Genomic DNA, 21,302 nt, shown 5'->3' on the forward strand with positions numbered 1-21,302 from the left:
TCTAAGCGAGTTATCGTGAATTTTTACGTAAGTGTTTCACGTGAGAAATACGACAATTTTTCTCGTGCCCTTAGGCTTAGAGCCCGGTTTCCTGTGTGTTACGTCACTGATTTGACGTATTCATTCGAATTATATCGTTTAACTAGAATTTTAAGCCAGGTAGAAACAGAATGTTTTAATTATTATCTCACAAATACAGCCTTTTCCATTTTTCCTCACTTCCATTTTTATCATTTTCCGTATCAACCACACGTGATCCCCGGCGGTCGCCCTTTCCTTGCTACGCCCCTGTATGGAACTGAATGTTCGGAAAAGGAATTTTCAGTTTGAACCAGGAACAAGATTGGAAAATAAACAATTTCTCAAGTTGCATTTACCTAACATACCACAGGTTTCAGAGGTGATATTTTCCAAATACACCCAAATGTCTACCTCTCTACCACGTAGTATCCTGGACTGCATTTTGCAGCCATGCGAGGTTCTGACGCCTGGAATCATATCCTCTGTGGGGTCTATGTTGTGTCGTCCCTGTGTGTTTGTGATTGTCCCTTCATACATCTCATCTTATCAACATTAATACTCAGTGGGGGAGGAGGCAATACAGTATATTTCCCATTGTTGATAAGGTTTAGCATAGTGCGGTGGCAAAAGTGTCGAAAAGTGGGGGGCGGGCAACTGCCCCCCTCGCCCCCATAATCGCGCCACTGTTCATCCTCATCTTCGCCATTAGCCAAAAGGTGGCAGAAAAGTGAAGTAAAATAAACTCAATTCAGGTTTTGATTTGGCCATCCTTACTTATTGGTTTGTTTTAGATGACGAGTGTTTATTGGAAACTAGAGAAATTTTGTGTAAAATTATTTTGTTCAATTGCAGCTATCGTCAAGAGCTGGTGGTACACAACAGGCTCCAAAGGACTTGTCATTCAAACTTGGAGAGTTCTTTATCAGAAGGGACAGCGGACCTGAAATGTACGTACAATGTTGCCAAGACAAGAAACAACGCGGCCAACTCGACAGTCACTTGTTTTCTTCTCTCGCAGTCACGCAGACCAAAATGTCACTCTTTAAGCGCCCCCGTGTTGCCATATGTATAGCGGCCCTCCTTGCTTAACTGTCAAAAACTCCAGCAACGTTAAATATGACGTGTCTGCTTTCAGTGTGTGAGGATTTCCCCTCATGGTAATACCTTGCACTGAATAAGGCAACGACGGTTTGTTCAAGAACGTTAAACATTTTGGTAACGCATGGTCAGCAAGCAGCTGATTGCATCTCCCATGCTCCCTTCTCTCGCTTAGGGTTGTAAATTCGACGACAGCGCCACAGGGGTGTTCTTTTCTTTGTCTAGCAGCAGATTAAGGATAGCTAGACATTTATTTAGCCTTGAAATGTGTAACGAATAGCGTAACAACAGCACAGGTGGAATCTTTTTAAAAAAAACATTCAAATAAACTAAGGAATGGAATTTTTTAGTGGAACCTAAAGAATGAAATAGTAGAACAACATTACATATAGACACGCCCGCATATAAACATGACTAGTCGTAAATTTTGTAGACATATTATGTACAATTACTTCATTTTCATTAGTAAATACTTTAAGGAAAGTTCTAAATTCAAATATTAACGAAAGAAGTATCAACACTCCTACTATTGTAAATATAATTGTATGTGGTCTCATTAAGCATTCCATATTTCAGACAGTAACGTGTTACTTAGAATTAATAGCAGGTAATTTATTAATACAAACAATTTTTCTATTAGTAGTATTGGGCCTCCCAGATGGCGTAGTTGTAACGTCTTGTAATTAAGGAGTATCTTGTGTTCGATACCTGGTGGAGGCGCATAGTGCTTTTGGATACCACTTTAAACTGTATGCCCAGTCGCGATTAGCCTTTCTGTGCATAAAGTGGACTTAAAAACAAGCTGAGCAGAAACTCAGTAGTAGCAGTATTAACAGTATTAGGGCTATAAACAGTGTTGGTATAATCATTGGTAGTATTGCTAGGGCACGGAATTTGATGACGTTAAAAAATGACCTAAAAAAGTTTCGCTCTCAAAATGAAAACTTGAGTTTCTCTTAAATTACAACAGAGTAGTTGGATTAAACTACAGAAGCAAAGGGATAGAAGCAATGAAGTGCTAATGTAGCTTTATTTTTACTTCAAGGTTACGTAAAATACACCGCAAAGTTTTTCTGTGAAAGTCATTCACCTCCTTCAGCGTGGACCTTTCACGATACTGTAGTCGTCACATCTGAAAATACGGTTGTGTTTCGCATACGTCACATTATAATTTTTATTAAATATTGTGACAAATTTTGCTTTAAAATCACAGATTAAAGTGATAATAGAGGTCACCACAGGCTACCCACAAAGTATTTTAAGTTTGCTGGAGGAAAAATAAATTTACCACAATAAATTATGGTAACATTATAGTATAGGGGTGACGGATTTCTTCAAATTTACAGGAGAAAGTACTTACGGAAATCATTTTCTGTAGCGTTGTGGGAGTTCTTGAATGTACTTTTGATCTATTTTAATGCGAATGCATGTGGTTTTATGAGAAAATCTCTGTCCGACACGCTGTTTCTGCTGCCGCCATTTGCTTTCTGCACGAGAGCACAATAAATGACGTAATCCCGTAGTCAGTGTTTCAAACTCGCCGTGTTTTCACTAGAACATGACGTGTCGAGTATTTTTTTTTTTATTTTTTTTTAACGATGCTTGCCTAACCTAACTTAACCTAACTTAACCTTACGGAAAATGGTTTTTGGGGCTAACGACAATGGTTTGGGGGGCTAACTTCAAATCCGGGCACGAAAGCAGGTATTTTACGGTGAACGAGGTTGCAACACTGCATAAATCGACAAAACACTCTCACAACGCGCGATGAACCAGTACACTGTCGCCATAATGTGTGTTACAGAATCGAAATAACAAGTAACAGTAAGTACTCGTAAATGTAAGAAATAGACATTATCTTTCTTAGAAATGCATTATTTTACGTTAGGAAATGTTCCGCATTCCAAAATAGTACGTTAGAAATGTAAAAAAGTGCGAAATATATGATTTATAGGTGTCACCCCCATACTATAATAGTACCTGAATTATTTAATGCATTGCCAAACATTTAAGTTAAATTAATATTGTGTTTTCCACTAAACGTATTTTTGGTTAATGGTAAACTGTGGGTTAACTTTGTAAAAGAACCATGCCATTATATTTAAATGTATAAGCTATGCTAGGAAATGCATTTAAAATTCTTGAAAAACAAGGAAGGAGAAAAAAGCCTTAAAATGCAGAAAAATGCAATAAAAACAGCCAGAAAAACCAAAGAATGAAAAATAAAAACATTGTTTTCTGGTTCTAACTGAAGGAAAACGGGTTGATATCACGTTTAGCATTGTTTTCAAGGCTCAGAAAAAAACAATTAATTGTCATCAATTTCCAAGCTACTAATCGTATTGCAAACAGTAGAAAATTAAAGTTTTAGCATCAACACGCTTCACTCCTGTTACTTGACACCTCTTTTTGCTTGATTTGCAGATCGATGTCACAGATTGAGGGGCGGAGCCTGCAAGGGGTGTCCCTGAACAATTTCGACCCCGACCTCGTCCTGATGAACTCCAAGGTGGAAGCCGTCATCCCCAACATAAGGGTGAGGGGTAAGCTCACAGGGAACGGCATTTCTTACGGAATATTCCCCACAGAACGCTCTGGAACGTTCACGTAAGTATAATTCAGGAAATATTTAATTATCAAATCAAAATTCAATCTCTTTCACCATTTCTCCAGTAATTTTTTACAGTGAAAGCCATAATTCTACAGGGTGGCCACAAAGTCCCGTTACATCTATGTGAATAATAATGAATCTATATTTTTCTTTCTGTTTCGGATTATATAAACTAAGAAATGGCTGGTACGTCTGGTTATACTATTGACGAGCGTGTTATTTCTAATTGCTGGGAGCATTAAATGTATCAAGTATGAAAGCGTATTGAAGAAGTGCGTACTGATTTCCTGCAGCATTTTGAACGGAATCCTTCTCCGGAAAAAACAACACTTTTACACAGATAGTGTAAGGGATGAGGGAAGAAGTGGTAGACCTTCAACCAGAGGGGAACAATACAGGCTTGTCAACAGTGCTACGAAAAATGTCCCATTGGACTTGTCGGCTTGTTAGTCTTTTATTATGACGGTGCCAACACTGAGACTTCGAGTAAGTAATTTCAATTCATTTTAAGATGTCAATAAGTACTACTACAAAGTAGACGTTCCATTATTATTTTAGGGGCAACAGGACTTTGTGACCACCCTGTATATACACTTTGAATCAAATTTGTATTGGAGTTTTTAAAATACAACGCAATGCTAATGCAGGGAGGTCATGAACTCAGTTCCTCCTGCGACACTGGACGTCCATTTTATATATTAATACGATATAGAAAGTTGTATCCTGTGTTACATTAATTCTTGTAAACAACAGATGAAGAGGAAAATAGAGCATATACAGGGCGGTCCTGAAATTTAGAGCATATATATTGTGGAATGACTCGAGGGAGACTTTGTTAAAAGCTATAGCTCTTTTCAGTTCTCACGGCGGGCGCTCTAGAAGCTGGCATGGGAAGTGGGGAGCGGGGTTATTCGTCGCAGACCAACCAGACAACAGCGGTGAGGCCAAGAGATACGACGTGGCGGAAATAGGTACTACGTGAACCTCGTTCTACAGGCTGCTGCGTTTCTTATCGTGCTGGATTGGTCGCTTACCCGCTCCCCACTTCCCGTGCCAGCTTCTAGAGCGCCCGCCGTAAGAACTGAAAAGCCTATAGAACTCAATCTAGACATCGGTATTCGGCCAAGCGACAAAACTCTACACAAGCCAACAATGTAGCAATAGCGGAGGCATATGACGTCAGGAGACGCTGCATTCGTCTATACTACCGAGTTCAAACCCGCCATCGACTGGCGAATCCGGAAGAGCTGACTAGGCGGTTAGGAAGCAAATGTCAGGAGCTTAAAAGAGGTATCCACCAGAATTTGGGACCTCAGAAAGATAGCGGTTACTAGACGGAGACCTCCGCTATGCAGATCTCAAGCAAAGCTCGGGATTCCGAGCCGCCGCAATTACCGTACGCAAACGCTACGTTTCGATGCGAGTTAGCCATATTCAGTACCTCTGGCTCTGACCATCGTTCGGATGCCTTCCCAAAAACGGATTCCTTCAAGGGGTCCCGGGTTCGATTCCCGGTGGAGGCACATAGTGGTTCGGATCCCACTTTAAACTGTAGGTCCAGTCCCGATTAGCCATATTGTGCATAAAGGGGATTTAAAACAACAAATCAATCCAATCAATCCAATCCAAGAACGGATTCCTCTTAGAACCAGCGCAAGATTGGTCGCCCGCCACAGAAACGGAAGACTGTTGTCCGCAGAACGCAGGACCCTTTGAGTTGTCACCTGACGTCTGCTTACGTCCGCTTGGCCGAGAGGGAAGATGTACAACAACGACATCCTTTCATTCCTTCCACTCTCTGCCGAGGGCTTGTTAGGAAGATTGTTTGGGGAACATAAACGTACCTTGCTCTATCATCTGGTCCCTAAAGCGTTCACTAGTTCACAGTTTATGCTCATGAAACCAGTGAACGCATCAATATATATATATATACACACACACACACACACACAAACACACACACTTCGGTCAGTGCTATTGGTTTAAGATGTAAACGAGAACCTAATTTCCTGAAATGACAGACGTGATATATTTTGTGTTTTGATATTTTCCTTGGATGCAATAACAATATTATATAATAACAACAGTAATAATAATAATAATATTTTTTTAAAATTGGGATTATTATTATTAGTAGTATTAGTAGTCAAGTATTCGTAATAGCAGCAGCAGTAGTAGTCAGTGGCGATGATTGGGTTCCAAAACTAGGCGGACAAGATGCCAAAACAGGAGGTGGGGCAGGACAGTTTACTTTCCATTGGTAGATAAGGTTTAACATAGTTCTCGGGCCAAAAGTGGCAAAAAGTGGGGGCAACTGGCCCCACGCTCCTTAATCGCCGTCATTAATAGTAGTCATCGTATCTATTATTCTGTAGTTGTTGACTGGAACCACTTTAAGCACTGAGTGTGGTTACAAATTATTGAAGCTCATTTGATATGATAATTAAAAAAAAAACACTATTTAAGCAACCTTTCTTTTGTTGCAAATGATAGAGCAGTACGTAGAGAGTTAAGAGTTCATATTGACAAGGACCGAATGTACGTGGCGCCGTGGTGGCAAGGTAAGGAACCTCAGTATCAAGATGGCTACCGAACAAGAGAAAGGTATGTTTTGTTCTTTGCTTTCTTGAAACCAAAGCTCCTTTTCTAACACGATTTCGCTTAGAATACAAACGTAATCCTGCCAGTAAGAACTATAGGAAATGTTGGTATCAGCAATTCAAGCATACAGGAAGTGTTAAACATATTAATGGTGTTGGAAAACTAGAAGTTTAGCTAAATCGACTCATCGCACGTGTTGTAAATTAAGCGGTTCAACATGGTCTACTTAAGACAACAAAGAAAACATGGGTCGTATTACTTAGTTATTCTTTATTCATCCTTGAAATTTGCTCAATAATTTGTAACTACCTTGTATATTCTGTGTAAACATAAACTAATTTGTTGTCTGCGCGTGTACAAGATATTTGAATATGATCTCTGGAAGTAAGTGTTGTTCTTTGTTTCTTTCACAGGGTGAACATCGAGGACATACGAGCAAATGGACTATGTGGGCTGAAGCCAGAGGGAGACCAACTGGTTGCTTACAATCCCGGCTTCGAATACGTCCCGGGTCGCATGTACGTAACTGTAAGTTTTCAAAATTATTGCTCACACTTGAACTGATTTTAATTTATTTATGTGAGGAATCTTAGATACAGATAAATCCAATGTGAAAAAGGACCAGTGTATGTAATATTTAGTAACGACTAATGTACAGCAAAAGAAACTGCGATAATCAATGCAGAAACGGTACTAAACTGAATAAGATACGTTAGTAATACATCAGAACAAGAAAACATTTATTTTTTCACTACATGGCTTTAAACTGCAGCATTCGGACGGACTTTAATGGGAAAATCTTACTCCTAACCATAGTATTGGAACTACCTGACCTCTGTCGGAAAACATACGAATTATTACGACACAACTTGTGAGGAGATAAACATTCACACATTCCTCTGAAGCTATGACGTTTTACGTTAATTACGCTTTCGAATAATACGTCTTGTACTATAAATAGTGTATTTTGGCTTACGGCGTATAGTCTGGTCTATAAATCCCTATACCCTGGAAAATATATTGAAACGAGTAAAACAAGTTAAAGTGTACCCAGACTTCCACCTCAATATCTTTCTTAATAAAAATTGACGTGCAAACTAAATTGGCTGTGGCGGGCGAACGTCAACCTTCAAACTTGAAGGCGGGAAGAACCCCCCCCCCCCCCCCGGTTGGATCGCTTGATTATCAACCACCACTGCCAGTCCCTCTTCCAGAAATACAGCGCTTTGACCAGTCATGATTCACACTATTCTACCAATTACCATTGGTTTACAAAAACATGGACACAATTGTTTTTCGTGAGCGCATGCGCATTCATGTCGTCCCTTCCCTGTGCTGTGGTTAAAATGAGAAATATAGATGGCGTTGGTAACAGCATGAAATCTTTGACGCATACATATTCTCTTACAATTTACATATATATGTGTGTAGTACAGAATTAAAACACAAAAGAAAGACTTTCAAACTTGAATTCTTTCTGCTGGGTAAAAATGAAAAATATAGATAACGCTGGTACAGCGCCTAGAATAACGTAGTGTGGAAAACGGCATGGTTTTGCTCTCTCTCGCTGGTTCCACTCGAAAATGAAATCCGCTAGAGGCGCTGGTGTTGACACCGGGGTACAGCGCTAGACTGCTTATAATGGAAGTAAATGGGGTTTTTGCTGCAACGTCTGATTCTTTTCTTTGTAACATTTCTTTGCATCAGAAAATTGTTATGATATTTGGTACAGTAGTCGCGAAAATATTAAAGAATATTATGAACCGTCTATCATGACCTGTCCTTGAGTTTTTTATTAACAATACGGAAGAAAACATAGGTATGGATTGTAACACGTAACATGACAATTGCTGCGAGAATGAGTATTGTGTATGCATTATCCTGAAAGGTTCATTAATATTGTCATTGTCACAAATATTATTTTTATGTAAATTCACACAGACAATACTCGTTTATTTTAATTAATTAATTTTATTATTAATTAATTTAATTAATTTGCGGTTTATTTTCATCAAGTACAAGGTAGACATTTTACAGCCAAGTCACGAGTAAAAATGCACAGTCCTTAACACCAAAGTTCTACTTACCAATCGACACGAATGTAAAGCAATTTGTTGATAGAGATGACAAGGTACATCGTAATCGGCTATTTCAACTCCATGGAATACGAAATTAAATTCTTTCGAATATCTGCATTTCGGGAAAATGACTTCATAATATGTACGCCACGAAACATTTTTTCCCCTTCATGACACTATTTCAAATTTATTAGTATACAGAAATAAACTTGTGTACACAATCCAACGTTTGACGTCCAGCCTCACATGCGATATGTTGATGCTCGTGTTGCGTTGCACATAAAACGTATTTATGTTACTTTTCTGTGTAAATTAATACCATTTCGTGACTGGAAATCACTCCACAAATATAACTCCATCAATTCACTTACCGCCTTTCTAGAGAAACAAATCTATACAATATATTCCAAAAACTAACTAAGCCGCATTACTTTCATAACAAAATTAGCCGCTGTGTCGATCGCACTGCCATCTACTTGTCATCGTCTCGGGGAACCAGTTTCTTGGGTCGTTTTCCACACTACATTATTCAAGGCGCTGTAACGCTGGTAACAGCTTGAAATCTTTAACGCAGACATACTCTCCTACAATTTACATATATAAGTGTAGTAGAGAATTAAAACGAGAAAAATTTGAATTTAAATATTTTATCTTGCATAGAGATAGATAACATTGTGTGTATTGCATTTATATATATATACATACAATTTAAAATTGAAGAATTAAAATTACATTGAAGTCTATATTTAACAGTTTGACGTGCCTCTTCCTTTCATCGTATGCTTATAAAATTCAAATATAATCCTATGAGTAGAGATTAACGTTATAGACACTTGAAATGAGTAGTTTTGGCCAATTGATTATATTCCTTAAACTTTGATGGAATTATATTACAAAATAAAAACACTATTTTCCATTACCAATTCTTGCATTATATCTGTGTGTATTTATGATATCTTTCGTCGCTTTTATACCAGTTTTGCCTAATCGCGACCATGATGATTAGTGTAATTACATGGAAATGGTGAATGGACCGTCAGAAGGAACACCTATCTGAGCTCCGTGGCTACAATGCCAGGTAGAGGCATATTGAATACTAACCGGATAATATCGAACTTTTTATCTTTCAGGTGAAATATCCGAAGGAAGGACAACTGGTGAAAAGAGAAATAGGTAAGCTTATTTCTCCTATTGCAATAGGTGTATATATTTCTTCAAGACGGGTGCGGATATCTATGTTGAACATTTATGATTAGCCCCTGCACGTTGCAATATGCCATGGAGACATAGGGGCGAAGAGATAGAGGCACGACACATACACGATTTTTTGATTCATTGGTGGAGATGATGTGACGCGTTATCCCTCCCCGTAACCGTTTATTAGAGGGCTGGCTGGACTCCAGAGCCGTCGCGGGTTCGATACCCTGTGGAGGCACATGGCACATTGATTCGGATCCTACTTTAAACTGTAAGTCCTGTCCCGATTAGCTTTACTGTGCTTAAAGTGGACTTAAATCATCAATTCAATCAATCAGCCTCAGATCCGCAGAATGCAAGGAAAAATTCCTCACTTGAAATCATCCAGCTCGGATATCGAACCCGTGTCTCCCGCACGGCAGTCAGGCAACTTACCATTGCGTTTCCTCTCTCACTCCTTCTCTTAGACCATACTTGAAGCGAACGTGCTTCGATTGATTTGGTGTTTTAAGTCCACTTTATGCACAGTAAGGCGAATCGGGACTGCAGTGGGATTCGAACCACTTTGTGCCTCCACCGGGTATCGAACCCAGGACCCCTTGATCACAAGGCGACGACGCTACCACTGCCCCATCTGGGAGGCTCGAACGTGCTTCGAGAAAGGTCTCGCAGTTCAGTCTGGAAGTCTTGGACTGGAAAGGAATTGTTTCGAATTGCACTTCGACTGCAGCGCCAAATACCGTCGGTAGATAAAACAAGGACACGATGTTTTTCCCGCGGTTTAAACACTTGTTTTTCACCATAGAAATCACATAGCATTTCAAAAAGACCTCATACTTACATTTCCACACATTCGAAGAACTACAACCAACATCTGGTGACTTTCGACTTCCACGATTTCAAACAAATGAACAATGAGTGCAGACGTCTAGTAAAGAAGACTACAATCTCGCGTGCTGTGGACTCCATCGCTCGTTTATTTCGGGCTTTCGAACTTTAGTAGGTTACGTCACTTCCGACAATATCGTACTTAAAGATTGATTTGGACCTTTCGGTCAGAGCCTTTTTCTCTCTTTGCACACCTACACGGTTCAGCGGGATTGCGCACACTTTTCCGGTTTTATCAGTGGTATCTGATAAGCCGTTGACAAGCTGTCACAATGTACAGGATTGCGCACAAAAAATGAGGCGATGTTGTCAGATGTAAAATGTTCTCCAGCCGTTCTCACTTCTGTTGTGTTTAACCTAACCTAACCTAACCTAACCTAATTTCTCTCTCTCTTCTTGTCTAAAGGAATATTTTGTATATTGTTTAGGAAAATAAAATTGTCTCATACCAGTAAAATTTCACAATGCTTGGTGTAGTTTGGTGTGTGATGAACTTAAAGGTTAGCGTGGTGGTTAATTTCCTTCCACTGAGATGATCTAGGAGGTGAGATCTGGTGCTTTCTGGATCAGAGGGAGAGAATCCCCTTCTTGATTGATTGAATTGCTTCATTTTACTTCGCTTCTTGTGCCACTTTTGGCTAATTTGCGAAAACGGGGATGCGCGATATGATGAAATTGATGAATGGACACTTACAAACATCTATGCCCAAGCCAGGATTCGATCCTGGGACTCTTGGCGTCGTCGCGCGATGTACTAACCACTCCGCCAATCCCATTTTTGAAACGGATGCACTCATCTTTGTGTGTAGTATGGTATCGTAAGGGAGGTTTTCTTTTATTAGGAGTTCGAGGATCCTGACAATGACTAAATTAAATAAGTACATTAAAAACGGTAATTAACTTAAGTGTACGCTGAAATGTTTTAGTGACATTAAACTTGGGTTTCTAATGGGGCACATTTATATTGAAGAAAGATAATATACATTAGTAAAGCATGGTAATTACAAAAAAAACTGGTCACCCTTACAAACCATAGCATTGAGTGATTTTGTTATGTTGTCGAATGCTGAATTTTCTACAGGTCACTAAACAGACCCAAGAACACATCTTCTCTCATGATCACTGGTGTATTTCGAATTCGTAATGAACCTTATTTTTATAAATTTTCATGAAATAGAACTCTGGCCGTCGTTTCATTATCAGTGAAAGATGCGTCATGAATTGTACTAGGAACGTTCAATATATAAGTTTCCCTGTGCTATAAAATATTGTATAAAGCAATGCCGTTAAAAAGAAGCACATGGTTGATAAGCGTCATCCTTCGTCTACAAGGAAGAACAATTGATTCGTTATCAGACGTGATGGCGCATGCACTCAAGGGCGAAAAGTAAATGCTTGTTCGGAAAACGCGGGCTCGCGTCATAAGGAGTTCAGAAGCATGGATGCTAAGGGCGTTCTGCTTACGGAGTTTTTGGAACGAGGAAGAACAATTAATGCTGACCGTTATTGTCAAACATTGGATAAACTGAAAAACGCAATTCGACATAAGCGACCAGGTCTCCTGTCAGCTGGTGTCATTCTTTTTGACGATAACGCTCGCCCCCCCCCCCCCCACTCACTCAGCAGTGCAAACACAACACAAAATTGAAGAATTGGGTTTGGAACGGCTGCCCCACCCTCCATACAGCCCCGATTTAGCGCCGAATGATTTCCATCTTTTCCCGGTATTAAAGTCTGAATTGCAAGGTTACCGTTTCGAAACAGATGAAGAAGTGAAGCGGAATGTGAGAATAGTGCTCAATAGCCAGAGCCCTGATTTTCTTGCAAAGGATACGGACAAATTGGTGCAACGGTGGGATAAATGACTGAATCTCTATTTGGATAATGTGGAGAAGTGAGGAAGGATCCTCCTACACATGTATGTATAGTTTTCTAATGTATCTTAAAAATAAAATATTTTACAGCATACGGAAACTTATATATTGAACGACCCACGTATTGCCAATACAATTAGCAGAAACGGGATGGGGATAATTGCATGGGGACTGACTTATGAACAGTGAACAGTGAACAGTGAAAGGTTTTTCCATGCTCCAATGGGATTTTATTTATAACTATAAATAAACAAGCCAGAAGGACACAGGTTGGTATGATGAACTAAATTGTAAACTAAAAGTTTTAATTGAAGAAACAAAACACGTTCACGGTTAAAAATAGGGCATTCAATTTCAGGCACATTACACTAACTGAAAGACTATTTTCAAAATTAATAGTATCACCCGTTTTTCACCTTTTTCTCAGTTGTCACACATGTCTATTTCCTCTATATTCTCTGTATTCTCATTGGGACAAACACACACATCCATGCTCGAACCGAGTATTGGTAAGTTTGATACGCGGTTTAGACACAAGTGATTAGAATCCTACTTTATACTATAGATCCAGTTTTCTTACTGTGGATAAAGTGGACTTGAAAAGAAAAAAGAATGCAGGAAAAGCGCTTGAACGTTTCTATGAGTTCCAAGTGCCTTGATGAGGCGAAGCTATAACATGATTTTCAAGTGGTCAAGTAGCCCCATCGTAGTGGAAAGAAGACTTTGGGTTCGATTCCAGTTTTATTGCTTTTTAAATAACTCGAGCAACTAATTATTGCATTTTTTAAAATAAATTATTGGAGTAAAGGTTAAATACATTTTTACTTTATTTTTGGGTTGAAATCTTTACCGTTTTAAATTTTATTTGTAAAAATTATTTTTTACTATAGTTTTTTCACATGTCTCATCATTTTACAAACATACTCAATAAAATGTTATGCCTGGCAAAAAGTATATATTTCTTTCAAGAAAATAATCCAGAAATACATATAATACTATTCACAAGAAATTATCGTAATCGTTTGGAAAACAAAATTCAATTCAAAATTCAACAATTCGCACAGCAAATAAAATAAGAATGTTTGCAATAAATAAATTGAAATATATAGTCGCTCCAGTTAAGAAAAAAAATGGAGGCAATCAAACGGGAATCAAACCCAGTATCTCCTGCGTGTCAAACTAACACGCTACCACAACATCACCTGGTCTTCTGTCAGTAGGACACTATAATCGTCTTGTGAGTAACGCTTGCTAAGTTTTTAATCTTTGAAGCTCTTGTAATTTTTGTTGTGTGTCACGGAGTTATGTTTACTTCAACATTTGAGCACACAATCCAAACATACGTAAATTTTGTACACAGAAAACATGGGTTTTCTGCACATAATTACGGAGCATGCGCTCTGTCAAGGACTAGAAGGAACCTCGCAAAAGTTACCGAAGCTTCCCTGCGGTGCTGACAGTTGGCCCCGGAGTCACGTGGTATCAGTGCTTATCAGTGGACATGTGCCTGCAGAACCAGCACACTGAAATGAACGAAGGTATTTTACGTGATTTGTAAGCTGGGACAAAACACGCCACGCGTTACAACAGACAGAGGTTTGCCTTCAGTTTTCGGACAGACAAACCACACTACGCGTACAGACAGAGTATAACGTAAGATAAAAGGAAATTATTTCTCCGTCTTCTCAAACTGACAATTTTATTGCCTTTTTCTTTGGAGTTATTTGACCACAGAAACGGATTATATTATAATAATAATCCTATAGCGCAACAGCCCCAATATTGGGCCAAGGCTTACCTACCAACTGCTGGCCTCCCTTCCCACGCGGGCCACCAGGGGGCGTGGAGATCTGCAGCAAGACTAGGGGGACGGGTGGTCGGCCCGACCAACCCCCAGCTGTGATAGGACTTCGCGACTGGAAGAAACAAAGGCTATCCTTTTTAAAGATTACACTGAATAATTGTTATTTGATTAGGAAACTAAAAATGACTTCAGTATTCCTATGCAGTACACAAGAGATTCTAAACACACTCTAAAACATACTACTGTTCGTTTCAACGTATTATTTCGACAAACAAGACACAAAATAAAGGGCATGCTCAAGAAAAAATATGTTTCTGTGATTATCAAGTGCATTACGTGGTTAACATCAAGTTTGGATCTGCCAGTTATAAAAATATTATTAATTTTGAGAATAGTCTTTCAGTTAGTGTAATGTGCTTTCATTGTTCATAAGTCAGTCATTGTTCTCTGCAGTTTTCAATGCAACATTCAGGCTCTCTGATCGTGCATCGTACGTTTCAGATCAGGTATCCACATAATTTAATATATTTATAAGTTGTTTTAAGCGATATTCTCCACTTTTATTCTTTCCATATATATGATATCAATATAACATTGCAAACAGTTATTAATGGTTTCGATGTCATTTGCTGGGTAAAAAAAAAATCGTATTACTTTGGATTCGAACATGCAAACGCAAGTATCAAAGTATTGCTTTAGACAGCACTCGTGATTTTGAAACGTGGAAAGGTAATCATTTTACGGGGAACGTGAAAGTTGGTGTGTGTTGACAGACTGTAGCTACTGCCATATTAGCACTGACAACTAGGAAGCGTTCTCAATGATCTCGTGGCTGCATGCTTTTCGCTAATAAATAACTGATCTTTTTCAACACATACACAAATATATCGTCGCTTCGGAACATCAAAGTTTCATCTTTGCTGCTTTCAGATTACCAACATACGAAGTGGCATGCAATTCAAAATGTTTTGCAGAATCCTCAGTTTTATAAAAAGATTGGATGAAATTAGACAAAAAAAAGAAATAACTTTCCTTCCGGTGGGATCGAACTCGGGTTGCGCGCATGCTACTTCAACACGATAACCAACACTCCAAACGAGACAACTCAAAACTCTTTCGCAAGCAGTCGACTGAAACGCAAGTTAATTTTGAGATTGCTAATTCCCAAGGTATAACATGCCTAGGCAGATGTGTCTTGCATTTTCTGTACTTTTGTTATTTCAGTCGCTTTGGTCTCTCCCTAGGTTAATCACGGTAATAATGAGGAATACTTTTTAGACAAACACGATAAACAGACACACAAGAATAATCACCGTCGCAAAAAAGCCAGAACTCGAGTCTGGAACCTTCGACGCGAGGTGTGTTTCTTGTTCTAACTGTATCTGTGTGTTTTCGTTAGATTCATGGTATTTCGTGAGTTGATATGAATAAAGTAAATAAATAAGACAAATGCGTGGAAGGGACTGGAGAATCGTAGCTACGGAACCATTGAGAAGATATCTATCGCCTATATAGAGAATATCTATATCCCCTTGTGATAGAGAACTTAGAATAATGAAAATACAGATCAAACGAACAAATTTGATGTGTATCCTTTCGTCAAAATGCCTAGAAAACAATATTACATACTTCTTCACTAATAGAAAAGAATAAAAAAAATTGTCCTTGGTGGGTATCGAACCTAGATCTCACTGGTGAAAGCTCTGTACCCTAACCAACACTCTATCAATAACATCATGTTTTCTTTTTTCCAGTCAGTCTGTTTCCTTCCTCAACATCTGAAGGCGAACATGCATCTCAATTTCTCTCATAATTGTTTCATTGTTTATTAATAGAAACCACATATGTCAAAAATAGACGCATTCTTTATGTGAAAAGTCCCATGTTTCGCACATCGTGCTTCTCCATTTACTGTTATTTGGACATTCACTTGGAAGTTAAAACTTAGCTTTGTGTGTTTGTTTTCACGTGCATGTGTGTGAGAAGAGTGGTGTGCACGTGTGTTCGATGTTTTTCTGGGTATTATTTTCGTTCAAAGCATTAATATAATTGTAAAATATGGAATTTACTGTAATGCAAGGAGTGAAAATATAAACCCAGTCCGTCAGGTTCGTTCCCAAACAACATTAAATAATGGAACGTAACGTGGACCGAGTATTATTCCATGTCGAGAACACGAGACATTACGATCGACAATCTTCATCTCGTATTTCTCTTTGGCATCACTACTCAATTTACAGAGATGAATACCCGTGACTGGTATACAAGCCGCATAATTGCAATGCTATTTGGGTTGTCTAGTCACAAGGCGCTTGGTGGTCAGACATGGATGGCTTGCTTCAGTGCTTCTTCAATAAGGTCGTTACATCCAGACGTGTCCGTGACTGTACTTAACGTCAGATCACCCATCTGCCCTTCAGCGTATACAACATATGACAGTTATTTTTTCGTTTTTACGTCAAGGTGCCCTTCCCTCAGGAAATTTTCATTGTTTTTTGGTGCCATTCAACACATGCCAATTTTCGTCGATACCAGCCCGCGCAGAACGCACATCCACCCCACTCGCGTCAACATCTTCGTTCGCGTCCTTTGAGGATTCCCTTTCGCCGACATTGCACAACATTGCCGCGTGATTTTTTGACAAGAGCGTACCCAATTTCTTAGTGGACCGCCCAACACCGACGACTTCTCTCCACCCTTTTTGCCATTATTCACTTCGGAAAATCATTTTCCCACATTTTCAAACGTCAATAACTCGGCAACAAAGCCGTTTCCGGAATTTCGTTACATGAACTTTCCACCTTATTTTCACTCGTACAATCACCTCCCAAGCGTTGTAAACGAACTTACGAAACACCCTGTATATACCTGTTCCTCTAAGTAGAAACATACACTGCGCAAATCTTTTGCACATTCCCGTCCATAGCGCATACATTCTGCGCATGTACAGACAGTGGTGCATATTATCTGCGCATGCCTGGAGGTATTTCTTGTACATTAACAATGTTGTTGTAATCTAATTATTGCTACATTTTTGCACGTGCTAGTCAAGTGGCTTGGTGTCTTACGTACTGCAAAGTACTGAGAAAAAATAAGAAATTCTGTTTACATCTTCTGCTCTGCAGGGGTGAGGGAAGAAGACAAAACCAGTATCGTCACCGTTGGATAAGAAACATCCGGAAATACGGGAGGGTTGAAACATGAATAATATTATTCACGTGTGCAGATCGCCGCAACCGAATTGCGCACACTTTAGATCCAGCGTTGCGCACAAATCTCACTGACCTGTTTTTCGCACAGATTTTGATCGAACGTTGCCACTTTGATAGCTTTAAAGTCTGCGCGCAAAACTGTTTTTTTTCCCTTTAGACAAGAAGAGAGAGAGAAATTAGGTTAGGTTAGGTTAGGTTAGGTTAGGTTAAACACAACAGAAGTGAGAACGGCTGGAGAACATTTTATATCTGACAACATCGCCTCATTTTTTGTGCGCAATCCTGTACATTGTGACAGCTTGTCAACGGCTTATCAGATACCACTGATAAAACCGGAAAAGTGTGCGCAATCCCGCTGAACCGTGTAGGTGTGCAAAGAGAGAAAAAGGCTCTGACCGAAAGGTCCAAATCAATCTTTAAGTACGATATTGTCGGAAGTGACGTAACCTACTAAAGTTCGAAAGCCCGAAATAAACGAGCGATGGAGTCCACAGCACGCGAGATTGTAGTCTTCTTTACTAGACGTCTGCACTCATTGTTCATTTGTTTGAAATCGTGGAAGTCGAAAGTCACCAGATGTTGGTTGTAGTTCTTCAAATGTGTGGAAATGTAAGTATGAGGTCTTTTTGAAATGCTATGTGATTTCTATGGTGAAAAACAAGTGTTTAAACCGCGGGAAAAACATCGTGTCCTTGTTTTATCTACCGACCGTATTTGGCGCTGCGGTCGAAGTGCAATTCGAAACAATTCCTTTCCAGTCCAAGACTTCCAGACTGAACTGCGAGACCTTTCTCGAAGCACGTTCGAGCCTCGCAGATGGCGCAGTGGTAGGGTCGCCGCCTTGTGATCAAGGAGTCCTGGGTTCGATACCCGGTGGAGGCACAAAGTGGTTCGAATCCCACTGCAGTCCCGATTAGCGTTACTGTGCATAAAGTGGACTTAAAACACCAAATCAATCTATCAATCGAAGCACGTTCGCTTCAAGTATGGTCTAAGAGAAGGAGTGAGAGAGGAAACGCAATGGTAAGTTGCCTGACTGCCGTGCGGGAGACACGGGTTCGATATCCGAGATGGATGATTTCAAGTGGGGAATTTTCTTCAGGGTATGCAACCTATGACAGTTATTTTTTTCGTTTTTACGTCATGGTGCCCTTCCCTCAGGAAATTTTCTTTGTTTTTTGGTGCCATTCAACACATGCCAATTTTCGTCGATACCAGCTCACGCAGAACGCACACCCACCCCACTCCCGTCAACATCTTCGTTCGCGTCCTTTGGGGAATCCCTTGCTCCGACATTGCACAACATTGCCGCCTGATTTTTTGACAAGAGCGTACCCAATTTCTTAGTGGATCGCCCAACACCGACGACTTCTCTCCACCTGTTTTGACATTATTCACTTCGGAAAATCATTTTCCCACGTTTTCAAACGTCAATAACTCGGCAACAAAGCCGTTTTCGGAATTTCGTTACATGAACTTTCCACCTTATTTTCACTCGTACAATCACCTCCCAAGCGTTGTAAACGAACTTACGAAACACCCAGTATATCTATGTAAGAAGGCGAATTTTCTTCACTTTCAGTTCTAGGCAGTCTTTGACTGCTAGTACATGATAGACCAAACAATTCCTTCTTTTCAGAGAACAAAATGAAGGCCAGGATATGGAGGTATATGACGTACTACCTTGATAAACAAATCTTGGATCGGGTGAACAGGATGCTCAGGCAGAGGAACGTCGGGGGAATGTTTGGGAGATCAGCGAACGAGGAGAAGCAATTCAGGTGAGATATCACTAGATCACTAGGGATCTATACTTTTAGTTTTTCAGAGGACAAAAGTGAAATGTTAACTGTAAAATAATGGATTTTTTGTACATTTTGCTCTATTTGAACCGTGGAAACTGAATGCTTCTGTTCTTTCGAAAATTTAGAAATATTTTTGTGTTTGAAAGTGGAAACAGTTATTTTATTCTCTTTGCAGGAGCTACTCCGACGATGTACTGGGCAACGCTAACAACTACACCGACGGGTTCCTCTCCATACTGAGAAACGTAATACAACAGAACGGTCTGGATCCTATTCCCATACCGGAAGTCAAGCAGAAGTTTGAGAAACAGGTAAGCGGGGAAGTGTAATCATTAATTTATTAATTGTCAACGTCTGGGGGAGAGCGACCAGTGGCGGATGGTGGTCTGGGTCTATGGGTGTGCACGTCAGTCTCGCTTCCAAAAGAAGTGTTGTTATCCCCATGCAATTATCCCCATCCCGTTTCTGCTAATTGTATTTGCAATACAATTCATGACGCATCTTTCACTGAAACGATAGCAGAGTCTATTTCATGAAAATTTATAAAAATAAAGTTCATTACAAATTCGAAATACCCCAGTGATTTCTTCAATCGATCACGAGAGGATGTGTTGTTTGGTCTCTTAGCCTGGTGCAAATTCTCAGAAATGTGGCTGTAAAAAGTGTAGGAAGCATTTTTTAGGAAAAGCGGGCAAACAACATTTTCTGAATGTAATTGATGTGCTGATTACGAATATTTTGTTTGCCACTCTCGATTTTGATGTTATATGCTTCAAATCGCTAAAAAACAAAATGGCGGCAATACGAAATGAGCTCCAAATAACTTTTGAAGGAGCAAAAACAAAATAGTGATCTTGGTGTCAAACATTATGTTTTTGGGTATGCTGAATCCAAATATTATGTTTTGTAATCTGAAATTTTAAGATATGTGCTCCAAATCGCTAAAAAACAAAATGGCGGCAATACGAAATGAGGTCCTAATAACTTTTGAAGGAGCAGAAACAAAATAGTGATCTTGGTGTCAAACATTATGTTTTTGGGTATGCTGAATCCGAATATTATGTTTTCTAATCTGACATTTTTGAAAATTGTTGTTGTTTTTTTCCTCTTTTTAAACAAAAGAACCACACTAATGACTAAACCTATAATATTTTTTTAATTTTTTTTACTTTATGTCAGAATGATAGAAACATAGAACCATGGATCCACTTATAAATTTGAAAAGACCTGCACCTATGAGCCACCATCTTCAGATGTTTTTTATCAGTTCCTCCAGAACATTGCCACAAACAAAGGATTTAGCTACTTCAGATATTCAAGATACTCTCCTCAAAGCTGAAACACTGGGCCAGTTAAAGCTAGACACCTTCGTGAAGGAAAGGATGATGGCCTCTGGTAAAAGTCACACACAAGTTAAGTTAAGTGATCCTGTAAATTATTCAAATGCAATGACCTTTAAGTCCCTCTATGAAGTTAAATTGGCAGTAAGTGGCAAGGAAACCATTTTGAAAACTGACAGGAATATTCTCCAGCGCCTCGTAACTGCCTATGAGGCAGGTCGTAATGTGGATCTAAATCGCATTTGGTGTCATGAACTAATGCCAATTCCAATCTCCCTTGCCAACACAAACGGAAGTCTGAGAACAGGAAACAAAGCCATTCTAGCTGATGTGATGACCAAGGATGTAATTTGTCCACCTGATATATAAATTCCGTCTGCGTCGTGCCTTATAATAGATGGTCAAGCATTAGTTGTTGCACTTGGAAAGCCTGCAGGAGTTTTTAAACTTTGGTCAACTGGCAGATGTATTTCTTAACCTTGTTCTTTCTATGGGAAGAAGCTTTAAGAGGATTGATGTCAACTTTGTTCGGTATAACGCAAATTCAATCAAGGCTGGAACAAGGGATAGGCGCTTGAAACATGCTCATTTAGTAAGGAGAGTAATAGAAAATGGATCCGTGCTAATCCCCAACAAATTCAGTGACTTTCTTGCTAACTCAGAGAATAAAAAAGATTTGGCCTGTTTTCTCTCTAATCATTTGATCGACATTGCTTCTGAAGACAAAATACTTGTAGTTTCCTGTGGATTTCACAAGGAAGATGACGTACGAA

General features: G+C 39.4%; 1 protein-coding gene across 1 annotated transcript in view; it reads left to right on the forward strand.

The window, feature by feature from the left end:
• The window catches only part of LOC145994170 (uncharacterized), a 73,688-nt gene that overhangs the window by 28,370 nt on the left and 24,016 nt on the right, over positions 1-21,302 (forward strand). Inside the window, exons 4-9 of the mRNA XM_083130266.1 lie at positions 874-968; positions 3,544-3,726; positions 6,745-6,859; positions 9,540-9,582; positions 19,024-19,165; positions 19,365-19,500. Of these exons, the coding sequence (XP_082986392.1) occupies positions 874-968; positions 3,544-3,726; positions 6,745-6,859; positions 9,540-9,582; positions 19,024-19,165; positions 19,365-19,500 (714 nt within the window). The remainder of the gene's footprint in view (positions 1-873; positions 969-3,543; positions 3,727-6,744; positions 6,860-9,539; positions 9,583-19,023; positions 19,166-19,364; positions 19,501-21,302) is intronic.

This window comes from Lepisma saccharinum, chromosome 10 (assembly GCF_977018435.1).
Source record: "Lepisma saccharinum chromosome 10, izLepSacc3.1, whole genome shotgun sequence".
NCBI lineage: Eukaryota > Metazoa > Arthropoda > Insecta > Zygentoma > Lepismatidae > Lepisma > Lepisma saccharinum.